The 17,128-nt window shown below is 42.3% G+C and overlaps 2 protein-coding genes across 2 annotated transcripts; both read right to left on the bottom strand.

The window, feature by feature from the left end:
- Positions 1 to 2,239: 2,239 nt before the first annotated feature.
- LOC139477948 (ependymin-related protein 2-like) lies at positions 2,240 to 7,764 on the bottom strand. The gene is made up of 6 exons (XM_071260396.1): positions 7,577 to 7,764; positions 6,594 to 6,704; positions 5,582 to 5,666; positions 4,212 to 4,391; positions 3,638 to 3,732; positions 2,240 to 2,472 (listed from the first exon to the last, which is right to left on the bottom strand). The coding sequence occupies exons 1-6, from the start codon at positions 7,727 to 7,729 to the stop codon at positions 2,404 to 2,406; spliced, it is 693 nt and encodes a 230-aa protein (XP_071116497.1). The 5' UTR covers positions 7,730 to 7,764; the 3' UTR covers positions 2,240 to 2,403.
- A 3,299-nt stretch (positions 7,765 to 11,063) lies between these two features.
- LOC139477944 (uncharacterized) lies at positions 11,064 to 16,417 on the bottom strand. The gene is made up of 6 exons (XM_071260392.1): positions 16,277 to 16,417; positions 15,683 to 15,793; positions 14,932 to 15,016; positions 13,965 to 14,138; positions 13,132 to 13,232; positions 11,064 to 11,126 (listed from the first exon to the last, which is right to left on the bottom strand). Exons 1-6 carry the CDS (start codon positions 16,415 to 16,417, stop codon positions 11,064 to 11,066), a joined length of 675 nt encoding a protein of 224 aa, XP_071116493.1.
- Positions 16,418 to 17,128: the final 711 nt, after the last annotated feature.

Here is a 17,128-nt window from a genome sequence, read left to right as displayed (position 1 = left end):
GCATTCGACACTCGTCAGACCAATGGATCCTTCTCCAGTTGGCCAAGTTCCATCGACTACAGGCACGATACCATATCAGACGATTCCGCATGTGCCTCTCTGTCAGTTAAGGACGTTTTTTTCTGGTCGTTATAACCAGCCGCGGTGCCTTACGGTCATCGTCGAGCGTCTCTGATGGGTAAACCGCTGCAGTCTTAAATCTGTTGAAGTGGCAAATGGATTTCGTCTGACTAACCTGAAAAGACATCTATCCTCTCTGTTAGAGGTCTTTCTTGGCCTACCAGACATCATTGGTTTGACCATGTTTGACAATCAAACGAGTGATAACACTGTGATGACGACCCATTTGTCTTGCAATGGCCCTGCATGACATACCAGCATTTTTCATGCCTATCACTTGCCATCTTTCAGCGTTCGTTAACTTTCTCCTCACCATGGCTGATTTTCAACCTCTATTGGAAGGGGAGTCTCACACAGGAGCAAAATGCAACCACGTGTCTGAAACTTGAATTTCACTATTTATAGGGTAGGGGAACTGCAGCAACACGTAAAGCACGCTTTCCTTGTGGTATCTGGACAAAGTTGGGTTCATGAAACTATGGAATCCTAATTCAGTCATACATCATCATATTTCGTATTTCTGATTCCCACACGTGAAATCAAGAGACTATGAATATGGTGGCGCTTAACTTTTGTGCATGTGTATGTATGTCGTCACCACTTTGGCTTTCACGGTGGCACGGGTGGCTCAGTCGTCTTAGGCACCGCGACCCCTTGGGCACGCCAGAAACCTTTGATTGTGGGTTCGAATCCCGGTTGGCAACGGTTATGTTTCTAGGTTTGTCAATACCATACATTTGTGGTGTCCCCCGCCGTGATATTGCTGGAATATTGCTAAAAGCGGCGTAAAACCATACTCACTCACTCACTCACTCAATACCATACCCGTCCTCGAAGGTTTCACCGAAGTGGTAAACGTCTGAGACCTGCGTCACTTCGGGCTGGAATACTGGAAAAAGCGGCGTTAAACCCAACTCAATCACTCAATCACTAAGATATTTTTTTCTGCGGGCAAGAATTCTCCAGGCACTCGTATTACTACGCATTATGCTGCTTAGTTAGAGAATGCAGAAAATGGTGTTTTGAGGCGTTTGTTTGTTGTTTAACGCCGGAATCAGAAATATTCCAGCTATATGACGGTGGTCTGTAAAAGAAAATCGAGTGGACCAGACAATCCAGTGATTGACACCATGAGCATCGATCCCAGCAATTGGAATACGATGACCTGCATCAAACAAGTCAGCGAGCCTGACCACCCGATCCCGTTAGTCGCCTCTTACGACAAGCATAGGTTGCTGAAGACCGACCCGGATAAAAAATCACCTCGTAACATCTACGTGGTATTCAGCTGCAAAGTCATGCCAGGACTTGGATCATTGGTGTCACAGACGGCGTGGATCGTTGAGCACATTTATCAATCACTGGATTGTCAGGTCTAGACTCGATTCTCTTACAGACCGACGTCACACAGTGAGAATGTCGGTGTGCGGCGTTATTCAAGAACAAATGATATGGATTGTGTAGGAAAGGCATACTACAGAGCCGGTAGAATCCACATTTGTGGATGCTAAATATGAAACATTAACTCCAACATGAAAGTGTCCATGCAAAACAACAAATTATTTATTTCGGCTTTGATATGTGTCACACACTACAGCAAGGGGCGAATACAGGCATCATCATCCACACATCACAGTGGCCACAGACACAAATATTCACCTTTTCCTCAGGTGATAGTGCTTTAGGATCTCCGCTGGTGACTATTTTTAGATATATATATTTTTTTAATCTGACAGTGTAAGCTATCTTTCAAATTGAAAGAGAAAGTGGGTCAGTTTATTCTACTCTTGTGATCATATTTTAATAATGTTTCAATCTTTAACCTATTATGGATAATACAGGAAATCAGGGCAATGTCTATGTAAGCGTTCCATGTTCGGAACAGATCAATAATGTACGTATGCATTTACGGATATAAATTTATAACATGGCGCGAGATTCCACTCACGACACAATAATGTGGTGGGAATTTTGCACCGCTGCTCGCATTCACTTTCACCGTACGCAGTACGAGGTCTGTCGTAAATGGTAATCAATTCACTTCCTTGTTTAATAGTCTGCGATTTTCAGCTCATCACATTGACGCTAGTTTGAACATATTCCGGTAAAGCATCACGATACAGCAGGGAGCATAAAGGCATATTTGTTGGCAGATCTAGACATCTTTAACAGTTTGACATACTGACATATTTGACACTCACTGATGCCACGTTATGATCTACATTGATACCAGGAGGTCACACTGAATATTCATCTCTGTGGCTGCATCCGGAGGCATCCTAGCTACACCTTCACATACTTTCCCCACTGCTGGCGAATCTCGTCAAAGGAGGGAACGTCAGTCGCCGTAGACTGTAAAAGAACAATATGATTTCTTTACTTTTTGAACTTGGAATGTTTTTTTCTTCAACATTTATGCGACCTATAACTTGAGAACTACCTCATGAATCCATTTATACCCGTGAAGATCCGGGTAGAATACGTTTTCAGCAACCCATGCTTTTGCCGTAATGGAGACTATGCTTGTCTTGTAAAATGCAACTAACGGCTTGGGTGGTCAGGCGCGCTGACTTGGTTGATACATGTCGTCGTATCCCAATTGCCAGGATCGATGCTCACTGTACGCGACGACCCGTGAATGTCCGGGTTAGAATAGGTCTTCAGTAACCCATGCTTGCCGTAAAAGACGACTATGCTTGTCTTGTAAGAGGCGACTAACGGGATCGGATGGTCAGGCGCGCTGACATGGTTGATGCACGTCATTGTATACCTTATTGCGTGGATCGATGCTCATGATGTCAATCACTGGATTGTCGTGTCCAGACTCGATTATTTACAAACCGCGGCGTTAAACAACAAACAAACAAACCTTTCAAATTTAAGGAACAATTTCTAATAGGAGATGTGCAGTTTCAAGTTTGATTTTGATGTGTGCATTTTCTGACAAATATGTTTTTTTCATGTTTTGAAGTTAGAAATATGTTGGAATATTTGCAAAATTATACGAAAAAGGGAGTTATAGAAATCACCACCTCACTCGCATTATTGGTTTTATTAATAATAATAATAATAATAATAATAATAATAATAATAATAATAATAATGCATTTATAATGCGCCAGATTCCATTCACCAAGTGGATGCTCATAGCGCTACACTTCTATTACCCCGGTTAATGGATCAGTGAGCACTCGATTTTCATTTTTGGGGAACGATGCAGTTTAATTAAGTTTTGTTTATTTTGTGTCTTTCTTTCTGTGTATGTTTAATGCCGCACTCACCAATATTGCAGCTATATGACTGCGGTCTGTAAATAATCGAGTCCGGACAAGAACAATCCAGTTATTGATATTATGAGCATCGGTTTACGCAAATGGGATACGATGACATGCATCAACCAAGCAGCGAGCCTGACCACCCGATCCCGTTAGTCGCCTCTTGCGGCAAGCATGAATGGGTTGCTGAAGACCTATTCTCCCCCTGAATCGTCACGGGTCTATAAAGCAGTGTTGCTTACCTCTGAACAGCTGGGACAGATACTTGGGATATCGAAGATGGAGTCGTCGAAGTCGGTGGTGTAGGTGCTAAAACCAGTTGATTGAAGCAAGTTGTCTGAAAAAGGATAAAAAATGAATTGGTCTCAAACAAATTTCAACTGACAACTTACATATCTTATTTGATATTGCTACTTTTTATATTTTGTTATTGTGAGGTGAAATTGGGTTTTTGGACTGCAAACCAACGCACGTGCGTGCGTGCGTGCGTGCGTGCGTGCGTGCGTGCGTGTACTAGTCTGGACTAATGCCGGTTTATGACACTAGCCCACCAGATGCCAAACCACAGTTTTACATAGATACTGACTAAGAGCCGACCAGTCCTTGGTTTATCAATCTGGTGCCGAGCGCCTGGCAAGGTAACCGTTTAACGTCTTTTAGGTGTGACGCGTTCAGTGGTCGAACCACCGATCTTTCTCTCTCCATGGAGACGTTCTATCCACTTGATCACGGACGCCAACAAATTTAGTCATGAACTAATGAACTAAAAATTCACATGAAGTCAAGAAACTCTCACGTTAGCCAAGTGCAACTTACAATCATTAAGTCCGTATATATCTGTCTTAACAGGAATGCATTCTTTCGTGACGAGCACCGCGGTGCCTATCTTGCTGTTGGGATCAGGACCAATGCCGCTGTAGTCTTCAGTGTAGACTTCTCCTGACAAGGAGTTATCCCCGAATCCAAGTTTAATGTCAAATGCTTTTTTGTATGAATCTGAAAAAGCAAAACTCAATAACTTGTCGAGAAGTCGTTGACTGGCACATGATCGAGAAGCGTAGAAAGTACATTACAAGTTGTGAAGAATAAGATGATTATTTTTGTTTTAAAAATATAATAATTAATATTATGGAAAAAATACAATAATTGCAAAAAATAATATTATGGTAAAATAAATTATTGCAAATTGGACCAATGAAAATCTCGGGTAAAATAGGTCTTCAGGAACCCATGTTTGTCGCGAGATGCTCATGGTATCAACCGAGGGATTGTCTGGTCCAGACTCGGTTATTTCAGACCGCCTTCATAAAACTGGAATGTTGCTGATTGCTGCGTAAAACACCAATAACAAAATATTGCAAATTGATTTGTTAGTTATGGTACAAGCCCACTGTGATACCATGCTGAAGTTTAACCTGGATTTCCCATTCAGACATAGTACAGTGACCAGCTCTTGTCCTTTCTCCTCTGACCCGTGAGGATCCGGGGTAGAATAGGTTTTCAGCAACCCATGCTTGCCGTAAAAGGCGACTAATGGGATCGGGTGGTCATGAGAGGCGACTGGATTGATACATGTCATCGTATCCCAATTGTGTGGATCGATGCCCCTGATATTAATCATTAATAGTTGATAATTAATAATCATATTAATCACTGGATTGTCTGGTCCAGACTCGATTATTTACAGACCGCCGTCATATAGCTGGAATATTGCTGAGTGCGGCGTAAAACAACAAACCAACCAACCTTTCTCCTCTTCATGCCGAGCGACAGACAGTGTAACAGCAAGTACCATATCTTGACGTCTTTTGGCATTAACCAAGTCAGCGAGCCTGACCACCCGATCTGGCTGGTCGCCTTTTACGGCAAGTTTGGGTTGCTGAAGACATTATTCTACCTCAGATCTTCCCGGTCCGATTATGTTTCTAGGTCTGTAGGTCTATGACGTAGCTTTCACCATTTGTGTGGTAAAAGTCTGAGACCTGCATCACTTCGAGCTTTGCTCCCACATAATTATACTGTCACGCCGTGATATAACTGGAATTATGTTAGAAGTGGCATCACAACCCAACACACTTCCTCACTCGCCTCTAAAGAATGATAATTATGTTTATTCCGGCATATAATCTAATGTGAAGTCTAAATATACATTTACAGTTGCATCGTAATATATCTAATATATTTACCTTGAATACAGAACTTGGCATATGGAAGGTTCAACTTTTTGACGGTGCACGTATTCTTCTTGAGGTCGATGGTATATTTCCGACCCTGCAATATGAGGATTTTATCTATTCATAAATTCATAAAATATTTATCCTAATACGTTAATGTTGGATAGCGATGTCATGTTAAAATGATATTTTTTCATTTATAATACCCAACAAAAGATGTTCTTCAGTCTGACATGAACTCCTTTCATGAGTCGATGAAGGAGTAAGGACATACTCAGAAACGCTGTGTTCCTCAAAATAAAGAAGTTGACATTCATAAATTATCTTCCTTATGCGTATCACTTCTAAATGCCTTTCAAAGACTTAATGTATATTGGGATTTTCACTTTAGTGTCTGTCACCGGAGTCGAAAAATGCGCATCACTTTAAATCTTGCGCGTCTGTGTTATATCCTTGCTTGACAACGGACATTGACTCAAAGAGTCGTGTACAGTATGTGTCCTGCTGGGGAAATATGATATTTCAAATTTGTAAAAAACATAATTTTAGAAAGTCCTATCCCTTCCTCTTAAGTAAAATGTGCCTGGTTTAACTGTTTTCTTATGCAGTCTAAACGATTACATCAAATCTGAATACGTTCGAACACATTTGATTTGGGTTGTTTGGTTTGTGGTTTTATGCCGCACACATTTCAGCGCTGCGGAGAGGATATTTTAGAGTGAGTGATTTTGGTTTAACGCCGCTTTTAACATTCTTCCAGTTATATCACGCCATGTCAGCTTAATGTGAGAGGAGAGCCCGAAGTGATGCAGGTCTTAGACGTTTACCACTTCGGTGAAACCCACGAGCACATGTATGGTGCTGACAAACCTAGAATCATAATTGTGGCAAACCGGGATTCGAACCCACAATCATTGGTTTCTGGCGTGTCTAAGGGACGCAACTCTGCACAGCAGGGTCACCAGTGGCCCCAGGATTGTTTAGAACCTCAGAATAAACAATAGCTCAATATGATATACATTACCTTCTTGTAGTCGGCGATAGTTTTGAACTCCCTTTGTGTTCCTTCGAGGCTGAAGTTACTGATGATGGCCAATCTCTGACTGGCGGCATCAACGTATTCTTCAGAACGCCCCTGAAACCAGGAAAGCAGCCATCTTGTCCATATCATATTAACATTGACAAGATATTAATATCAACTCCGACGGGATTCAGGGTTCCCCAAGAACCTATACTTGTTTGTTTGTTGTTTAACGCCACACTCAGCAATATTCCAGCTATATGATGGCAGTCTGTAAATAATTGAGTCTGGACAGGACAGTCCAGTGATTGACATCATGAGCATCGATCCACGCAATTGGGATACACTGACATGCATCAAACAAGTCAGCGAGCCTGACGACCCGATCCCGTTAGTCGCCTCTTACGACAAGCAAAGTCTCCTTTTAAGGCAAGCATGGGTTGCTGAAGACCTATAAAACCCGAAAAGGCGATTATTTACAGACCGCGGTAATATAGCTGGAATATTGCTGTGTGTCGTGATAAACAACGTACAAACAATAATTTATGGAGAGAGAGCGATAGATCGAATATTGTTGTGAGTCACGATAAACGACAAAGAAACAATAATATATGGAGAGAGAGAGAGAGAGAGAGAGAGAGAGAGAGAGAGAGAGAGAGAGAGAGAGATGGAATACTGATGTGTCGCAATAAACAACGAACAACAATAATTATGGAGAGAGAGATGGAAGATCGTTGTGTCACGATAACAATAATATATGGAGAGAGAGAGAGAGAGAGAGAGAGAGAGAGAGAGAGAGAGAGAGAGATGGAATATTGATGTGTCGCAATAAACAACGAACAACAATAATTATGGAGAGAGAGAGAGAGAGAGAGAGAGAGAGAGAGAGAGAGAGAGAGAGAGAGATGGAAGATTGTTGTGTCACGATAAACAATAATATATGGAGAGAGAGAGAGAGAGAGAGAGCAGAACACGAATGTACCTACCACGTCGACGAAGGGAACATTCACGCCTTCTACTTTGACCAGAGCAAGACCTGCGGAGTGTCTGTTGGCCGCCCACCTGTCGGGGGCACAACAAATATTACCCCCTGACAGACCAGCGGGCAACACGGACAACAAGGCTAAGTACACCAACATGATTCCCAGGAATGGTCAGACGTGTGGAGGAAGCGGAGTCCCGTTCCTTATAAGCAATAGCATCTACTAGGGGTCATCTCAAAAGTTGGTCCACATTTGTGTTTGTATCTTGGAATGTTTTTAGATTTTAAATCTTCTTGAGTATATGTTAATGGATCAACCGTATTCGTTTAGGCATGTGTTATTTTTTGGCACAATACACCTTATTTATATCTGATAAAGTTAAAAATACAAAATCCAGCTGAGCTCATCCCCCATGTTGAACAAATTAGAGAGAAAGTTGTGATATTAGTTTGGTTTTATTAAAAATAGTAGCGCTATCAATTACTTTTAATAACAATTTAATGAAACTATTACGATTCATTGACCTTTTACAAGAAAACGAATTTTATCCCCGGTAACCATGTTACGGTTGGTTTATGATTCATACAATCTGTAGAAATGGAGAAAAGTAATATTCACAGACTATAATAATTATATATCATTTATGATAATCATATATCATTTAATGCCAAGGACTATTTTCAAATTAATATGTTTTATATTTCTAAAAGCCGTACACGTGTTCATGAACGCTTAATCAGCGAAGACAACCATGGATGAGGTATATCTCTGTTGCTCTTAAGTCCCAAAGCAGTAATGCATCAATCACATCAATAAACTCACCGGTAATGTGATGCTTTTGAAACCTCTCTCCCTTTGTAATGCATTATTAATTTCAACAAAAAGTTTACTTTTTACTTATGTGATTTTTTGTATGTACTTTTGCAAACGAACCACGTCACACAAGTATGAATCATGCACGTATCAAACATACGAACCCGAGAAGATTCAGGTCAGAATATTGTTCTTCAACAACCCGTGCTTACCGTAAGAGGCGACTAAAGGGATCGGGTGGTCAGGCTTGCTCAGTCCCACCCCCTCCAAATTAAATTAATTGTGCCTGATTTAAATCTTTCTTATGCAGCTTAAACGATTATATCATACATCAAATCTGAATACGTTCGAACAAATTTGTTTTACGCCACACTGAGCAATATTCACGCTATATGACGGCGGTCTGTAAATAATCGAGTGGGGACCAAACAATCCGGTGATTGATATCTTGAGCATCGATCCACGCAATCTGTAAATAATCGCCTTTTCGGGGTTTATAGGTCTTCAGCAACCCATTCTAGCACCCGTCTAGGTGAAGTTAGGGTCAAAGTGGTATGTTGGGCAAAAGGTACACTCTTCTGGCTCCAGTCTATGATTGTGGGTTCGAATCCCGGTTCACCCCGATTATGTTTCTAGGTTTGTCAGCACCATACCCGTGCTCGTGGGTTTCACCGAAGTGGTAAATGTCAGAGACCTGCATCACTTCGGGCTTTCCTCCCACATTAAGCTGACACGCCGTGATATAACTGGAATACTGTTAAAAGCGGCGTTGAGCCCAACTCACTCACTCACTCACTCTGGCTCCAGTGCCCTCAATCACCAGAATCCCTTCCTCCACCGACACAGGGGCGCAGCCCACGGCAAACAGGCTGCCCAATTCGGTCCCCTTTTACGACCAGCTGTGGGTGCTGAGGACACATTCTACCCCGGGTCCACACCGGGGAGGTAAGATGTGAGATTATGTGTGTATCAGGCAAGTCGTTGTGAGATTATATGTGTGTCAGGTAAGTGCATGGTTGTGAATTTGCGTGTGTATTAGGTAAGTGGTTGAGAAATTATGTGTGTGTCATGTAAGTTGTGAGATCCCGTTAGCCGCCTCTGACGACAAGTATCGTCGCCTTTTACTGCAAGCATGGGTTGCTGAAGACCTATTCTACTCCGGATCTTTACAGATCGCTTACCCGTAATACGGAGCGGTGAAATGTAAAGGTTACAGCATTGGATAGCATGGTGCATGTCATATTAAGTGAATTCATATGAATGTCTGCCACAAGGAAGGGTATGGGCTGTTTGTTTGTTTGTTTGTTTGTTTGTGGTTTCACATTCACAGAATGAGGTGGTGAGATGGGGTTTAACGTCGCGTCCAAGATTATTGCACTTATATAGTGACGTGCATGCACGTGTATGTGTGTGTGTGTGTGGCTGCTTGTACTAGTCCGAACTGATGCCTATTTATAGCGCTAGCCCACTGAGATACCATGCCGCAGTTTAACATGAATACCCCACTCAGACACAGTATACTGACTCCGAGCCGCCCAGTCCTTGTTTTATTCCCTTAATGCCGAGCGCCAGACAGGGTAACAACAAGTACCATCCTTTAACGTCTTTTGGTATGACGCGGTCGGCGATCGCACTCTGGGCGGACGCTCTACCATTAAACCACGGAGGCAGTCCTCCACTGAATGCGAACATTGCTCCCGTCACCATGTGGCTGAGATATTGCCGATGCTATGGGATATTTTAACCCTCTCAGGCTATATTACATTTACAATCGGGTTGTCAAGCTTTGTGGCTTTGTAGATGCATGTCATCGTATTCCAATAGCGTAGACGATGTCAATCACTTGATTGTCTGGTCCAGGCTCGATTATATAAAGACCGCCGCCACAGAGCGAAATATTGCTGAGAGCGGCGTTATTCAACAAACAAAAGAGGTGTATTCATTGTAAACAATAACAACAAACTCGATGTGATGTCGACAATGGTTAACAGTTTATTCAGCGTTGACGTGTGTTATGTATTACAGCAAGGGACAGAAGGGAATGTCGGCATTGGCAGCTGGCCAGATTACAACCTGTATGAAGAATCCATCTTCCCGAGGCAAGAGAGTTAACTGACTTTAAAAGTCCAGTTTCCACCCTTGCCGAACTAGGCTGGTATTATAGAGTTATATTTCGGCTAAGGAGTCTATGCAAAGTTCAAAATCAAAATGGTGGTAAGGAAATCGAAATCCGGCTCGTAAACTGCCGTTCAATTTCGGTCGATTGCAGGATTTGCAAAGTATGTGCACTCGGCGTCAACGTATATTTTCCAAATCTTTTCATGTTTTTAATCAAGGTGCTCACGTGCTTTGATGCACTTCGCGATGTAAGACCCGTTTTATCACAATATAGATCTTGATTATTGATCAGATCGTCTTTGCTGGGCGACGCCATTTTGTTTGACGCAAATGCACGTGATACAAGAGGCGGAATCTGATTGGTCAATAGGAGGGGCATAGAAGGGACAAAACTCGTAATAACCACTGGTGGCGTTACGATCGAGCACAGAAATTCGGCAAGGGTGGAAACTGGACTGTTATAGTCAGTTAATTCCCTTGCCTCGGGAAGATGAGAGAATCATGTGCAACAATCACCACATTTCTCCATATCGGCTGTGACGCTTACAAAAGTGTTTCGTTACAGCTTCTCACTGGCGGCCTTGTAATGGATGACATCAAAGAAGTTCGTCGACATCCTTTCCTGAAATAGATAGCAACTCAACTGTTTATGCATTGTAATACAGTGAAAAAAACTTTATTCCGGAAACCTGGATGGCATGTAATAACTGATTAATAAATACGAAAAAAAAACATGAACAGTACTCGGTTATGTATCCCTGCAGAAATGCCGGGTTTAAATGGCCGTATCGCGACCAAATGGATCCAGTGGTCAAGCTCACTGACCTGGTGTATTGTCTGATTATTTACGATTGTTGTTGTTGTTGTTTAACGCCGAACCCAGCAGTATGACGGCGGTCGCTAACTGATTAGCCTTGACCAGACAATCCAGTGATGGATGTCATGAGCATCGATTTATGCAATTGGGTTGGGATGACATATATCAGCGAGCCTGACCACCCGATCCCGTTAGTCGCCTCTGACGACAAGCATGGGCTGCTGAATACCTATTCTACCCCTGATCTTCACGGGTACCGCCGACATGTAGATGGAATATTGCTGAGTGCTGCGATAAACAACGAAACACAAACACTCCGTTATCATTAATACGGGGCACGAGTGTCCCAGTAGTCTAAGGCGCCGCGATTTGCTGTGCAGATTTGCGTCCCTTGGGCACGCCAGAAACCTATAATTGTGGGTTCGAATACCTGTTTGCCTCGATTATGTTTTGTCAGCACCATACCCGTGCTCGTGGGTTTCAACGAAGTGGTGGGGCGGTCGGGTAGGCTAGTGGTTAAAGCGTTCGCTCGTCACGCCGAAGACCCGGGTTCGATGCCCGACATGGGTACAATGTGTTAGCCCATTTCTGGTGACCCCCGCCGTGATATTGCTGGAATATTGCTAAAAGTGGCGTAAAACCATTCTCACTCACTCACTTACACAACGAAGTGGTAAACGTCTGAGACCTGCATCACTTCGGGCTTTCCTCCCACATTAAGCTGACACGCCGCGATATAACTAGAATACTATTAAAAGCGGTGTTAACCCAACTCACTCACTATGATTAATACAGAAGATTTCTAAATCTGGAAAATAGTTTGGGATATTTTAGTTCTACTGGCATGGCTCCAAAGTGTTGAAGGAAACACAGTTACGTTAATGTGTACAATCAAGCCTGGCGATTATTTTATTGACCCGTGAAACCCGTGAAACCCGTGAAGATCAGCAATCCGTGTCATTCGTCACCACTCGCCCCTTTCCGTAACCATTCGTCACCACTCGCCCCTTTCCGTAACCTGCAAGAAGACTCGTCCCCCTATCGATGAATGTTATGTGCGAAAATACGACAAATAAATCAGAATGCACATATGATTTCAAGTTCTACGTCAAAGAATCCCTCAGAAATATTTTTTGATTTAACATATGTCTTGCATCTAAGAATATACCCAAGACACAGTTAAATGTGTTCAATCATATTGTATATTATCCCGATGTTCTTTAAACTGCATCTGAAATATATATAATATATGGGAAAATATATGTGAACCATAACGCAACGAGTTGACAATTGTTTTAGGTATGCCCGTTTGCGCTGAGACGGAACCCGGTCGCGAAAATGGCCATGAGAGGGGCACGAGTCGCTATTCGACTTGTCCCGGAATATCACGAGTTGGTCATGAATGAATCCGTGCTTGCCGTAAAAGGCGACTAACGGGATCGGGTGGTCAGGCTCGCTGACAGGCCGCCGTCATATAGCTGGAATATTGCTGAGTGCCATGTTAAGCAACAAACAAACAAAACAAACAATTGCGTGGATGGATGCTAAGGATGCTGACCACTGGATTATCTGGTCAAGACTCGATTATTTACTCGATATATATAGCTGGAAAATTGCTAATTGCGGTGTAAAACAACAAACAAACAAACAAACAAACAATTGCGTGGATCGATGCTGAAGATGCTAACCACTGGATTGTCTGGTCCAGACTCGATTATTTACAGGACGCCCTCATATAGCTGGAAAATTGCTAATTGCGGCGTAAAACAACTATCAAACAAATAAACAATATAATAAATTCAATCCGTACCATCGGAAGGACAACGGTGGGGCAGATCGATGGAATATCGAAGATTGAGTCATCAAAGCTGGTAGTGATTGATGCGATGATCTTGGTGTCGAGAAACGAATCTGTCAAGAAACCAATGTAAAGCCTAAGTGGAACGCTGTAGTCGTATCTTTCAGAAGCTCATAATTCAAAGCTCATTCTTTTTGTTTGGAGGCGTAGTTTTTTTGTAATATTTGTACAAACCTCAAATACTGCCTTTTAGTTTTTGTGTTTTTTACAAACCCTAATTACATTTTGAATTTGTAAAGCCGTTTTGTTTGTTGTAAAGCTATAAAATCAGTCCTTCTTGGAAGTTCGGCGGTTTGAAAAGACGTTTAAAGATGATATTTGTTGTTGCCTTGCCTTGTGTTTGGAAACAGTTTACTGCGTTTGACCATAAGTGGGATATTCATGTTAAAATGTGGTATCGCAGTGGGCTAGCATTATAAACTGGAACTAGTCCGGACTAGTACAAGCACACACACACACACACACACAAACACGCACACACACACACACACACACAAACACGCACACACACACACACACACACACACACACACACACACACACACACACACACACACACACACACACACACACACACACACGTCCGTGCAGGCCCATCGCTATGAGTGCAAAAATCTTGAATGCCACACTTAAATTTCATACAATTTCAACTCACTTTCTTATCATAATAAGATTAATACACAATTATTAATAAATCCATATCGGTTATGTTTACTTCTTGGAATATGTTCATTTTAATGACAAAATGCAGTTTTTTCCAAATGAATACGCCACCAAATACTCACGCTTGTCCAGACCAGTTCTGTCACCTTGAACAGGAATGCATGCTTCATTGACGAGGTACCATGACCCTATCTGGTATTTTCCATTCTGAAGGTTACTGGTATCATAATAAGCAGTTGCTTCGAGGGAGTTATCTCCAAAACCCAGTTTAACCTGAAACCTGTTCGTGGCAGAGTCTGAAAGATGAATGATAGATTTGTTTGTTTGTTTGTCTGTTTGTTGTTTAACGACGCTTGCCATGTGACCTCATCAGACGTTTGACGTTTTCCGTCCAAGGCAGAGTCATTGCATGTATGGAGGAGTGAGTGAGTGAGTGAGTTCGGTTTAACGCCGCTTTTAACAGTATTCCAGTTATATCGCGGCGTGTCAGCTTAATATGGGAGGTAAGCCCGAAGTGATGCAGGTCTCTGACGTTTACCACTTCGACGAAACCCACGAGCACGGGTATGGTTCTGACAAACCTAGAAACATAATCGGGGTGAACCGGGATTCGAATCCACAATCATAGGTTTCTGGCGTGTCCAAGGGACGCAACTCTGCATGTATGGAGGAGTCACGGGGTGGCCACATTCGGTATTAAAGTGACAAATTAAATGTTTAAATCATTGACTAAATGACATTGATTAAAACATGACTATGGAAACAGCTTTGTTACATGTAGTTGCTAAACAGTGATTCACGTTAGTTTTGTTTGTTTGTTGTTTGACGCCTCCCTCCGCAATATTCCAGCTATATGACGGCGGTCTCTTAATAATCCAGTTTGGATCAGACAATCAAATAATTAACACACTTGATTGATGTATGTCATCATATCCCAATTGCCGAGTGCGGCGTAAAAAAACAACAACAACAACAACAAAAAACCAGAAACATAAACATGCCGTGAATCAGTTTGAATATTTTGGACCGAAACGTTTAGCAACACTTAATTACACACTCACTAATTAGAACTGAACGACACACACATACCTGGTATACAGTAGGTTTGGAATGGGTCGTTGTTATATTCAACAGAACATATGTTCTTGTCTGTGTTGACTCTGTACCTCAGCTTCTGAAAAATGACACATGAAAGAATAATTAAATAAATGCACCAACCACGTTTCTGTGGTTTATTTGGATATAGCTCCTGCACGGAGATCGGAATGTCGGTGGTTCGATCCCCTTGCCAGCGTTATACCAAAAGACGTTAACGGGTGGCACTTGTTGTTACCCTGCCTGCCTCGGCAATAAGTGGTAAAACTAGGACATGGGTCGAAGTCAGTATACGGTGTCTGTGAGTAGTAATCGTGTTAAATTGCAGCAAGGTGTCTCAGTGGTCTAGCATCAGAGAGAGAGAGAGAGTTAAGATACGTGTCCAAACAGCTACCCCACTTCTGGCAATGTCTATGCGGTCTGAATACACACACTGCGTGGCAAAAGAAAATATACACCAGGAAATTGGTTTTGTCCAAAAAATTACAAACGTTGTCAAATGGTTACTCGTTAGGGGTCATACTAACGCTCACACTCCAATGGATTTGTTGCCTATTTATATAAATTAAACAAAGACCATCCCGACCATGACGTCAAATCATTTTTGTTAATGACGTTCCAGTTAGAGTGGTGGCACTGTCCTCCAAGGCGCCGCAATCAGCTGTGCAGAGTTGCGTCCCTTGGGCACGCCAGGAACCTATGATCGTGGGTTGGAATCTCGGTTCTAAGACCTTATATTACTTACAGTCTTGTAATCTGAGATGATTTTCAAATGTTTTACAGTTCCATAGTATCGGTTTTCGAAAACCTCAACACTTCTCTCATTGGAGGCGTCTTGGTAGAATTCTCCATTTTGCTGAAAGAAAATGAGAGAGAAAGTATCATAATCCCTGGTCTTAGTCCTCATTTTGTTATATTCCAGAACATCGTTGGGAATCGAACACGGATCTTAGGTGTGACAAGCGAACGCTTTACCCAACCGCCCAACAGTTACAAAAATATAAACAGAATCTCACCCTCTTGTATTTTGATATTAAATATATCAACACTATATGAAAAAAATGGAAAAACTCCGAGACTTTTATCAACGAGTGCTTTTCAGTTTGTATACAGTAATAAGCAGTGTCTAAGTGTAAAAAGTACTGCTAACAGCTTCAGTAGCAGAGCCATTAGTGATGTCATTTGATTGTGACGTCATGGTAACAATGACGTCACAATGATCTGAAAAGCATTGTCATGCAATTTAATTGCAGTGATATCTACAATGTAGATATCGCTTTATCTCACACAAGCGATATCTCCTGTAGGAGCCAGTTTTGGATGATAAATACAATCTTACCAAAAGAAAGTTTGGCCACTTGTTGTTTAGTTCTAGACTGGTGAAGAACGTTTTTGCTTTCCATCTCTGAGGAGGGCAGCATTTGTAAGCGGCTGATTCAGTCAGAAGCACAGCAAGCAGGTACACACACAGCTGCAACATCGTTGGTTGCCTCGAGGGAACATGGGCAGAACTAGCGATCAAATGCTTTTAAACCACGACACTTGGTCGGGGGTGTCTCAAAAACTCTGTCGTCATTTCACACCATTTTTAGGTTTGTTGTTTAACGCCGCACTCAGCAATATTCCAGATATATGATGGCGGTCTGTAAATAATCGAGTCTCGACCAGACAATCCAGTGATTGATGTCATTAGCATCGATCCACGCATTTGGGATACGATGACAGCGAGCATGACCACCCGATCCCGTTAGTCGCCTCTCACGACAAGCATAGTGGCCTCTCTGACCCCGAAATTTTTTACGGGGCTCGAAGGTCAAATTTATTGTTAAATTAGACGCTGATTGGCTTTAAGTTTAAAGTCGCGTTCAGGATTATTGCATTTACATCACGACGTGCATGCATGTGGGGTTTCTGGCTATTTGTACTCATCCAGACTGATACCGCATGTAGAGTGAGTGAGTGAGTGAGTTGGGTTTAACGCCGCTTTTAATAGTATTACAGTTATATCGCGGCGTGTCAGCTTAATGTGGGAGGAAAGCCCGAAGTGATGCAGGTCTCTGACGTTTACCACTTCGGTGAAACCCACGAGCACGGGTATGGTGCTGACAAACCTAGAAACATAATCGAACCGGGATTCGAACCCACGATCATAGGATTCTGGCGTGCCCAAGGGACACAACTCTGCACAGCG

This window comes from Haliotis cracherodii, unplaced genomic scaffold, assembly GCF_022045235.1.
Source record: "Haliotis cracherodii isolate W230 unplaced genomic scaffold, xgHalCrac1.p SCAF_38, whole genome shotgun sequence".
Taxonomy (NCBI): Eukaryota; Metazoa; Mollusca; class Gastropoda; order Lepetellida; family Haliotidae; genus Haliotis; species Haliotis cracherodii.
The sequence above is the reverse complement of the archived record's forward strand: the minus strand, read 5'-3'. Positions and strand labels throughout refer to the sequence as shown.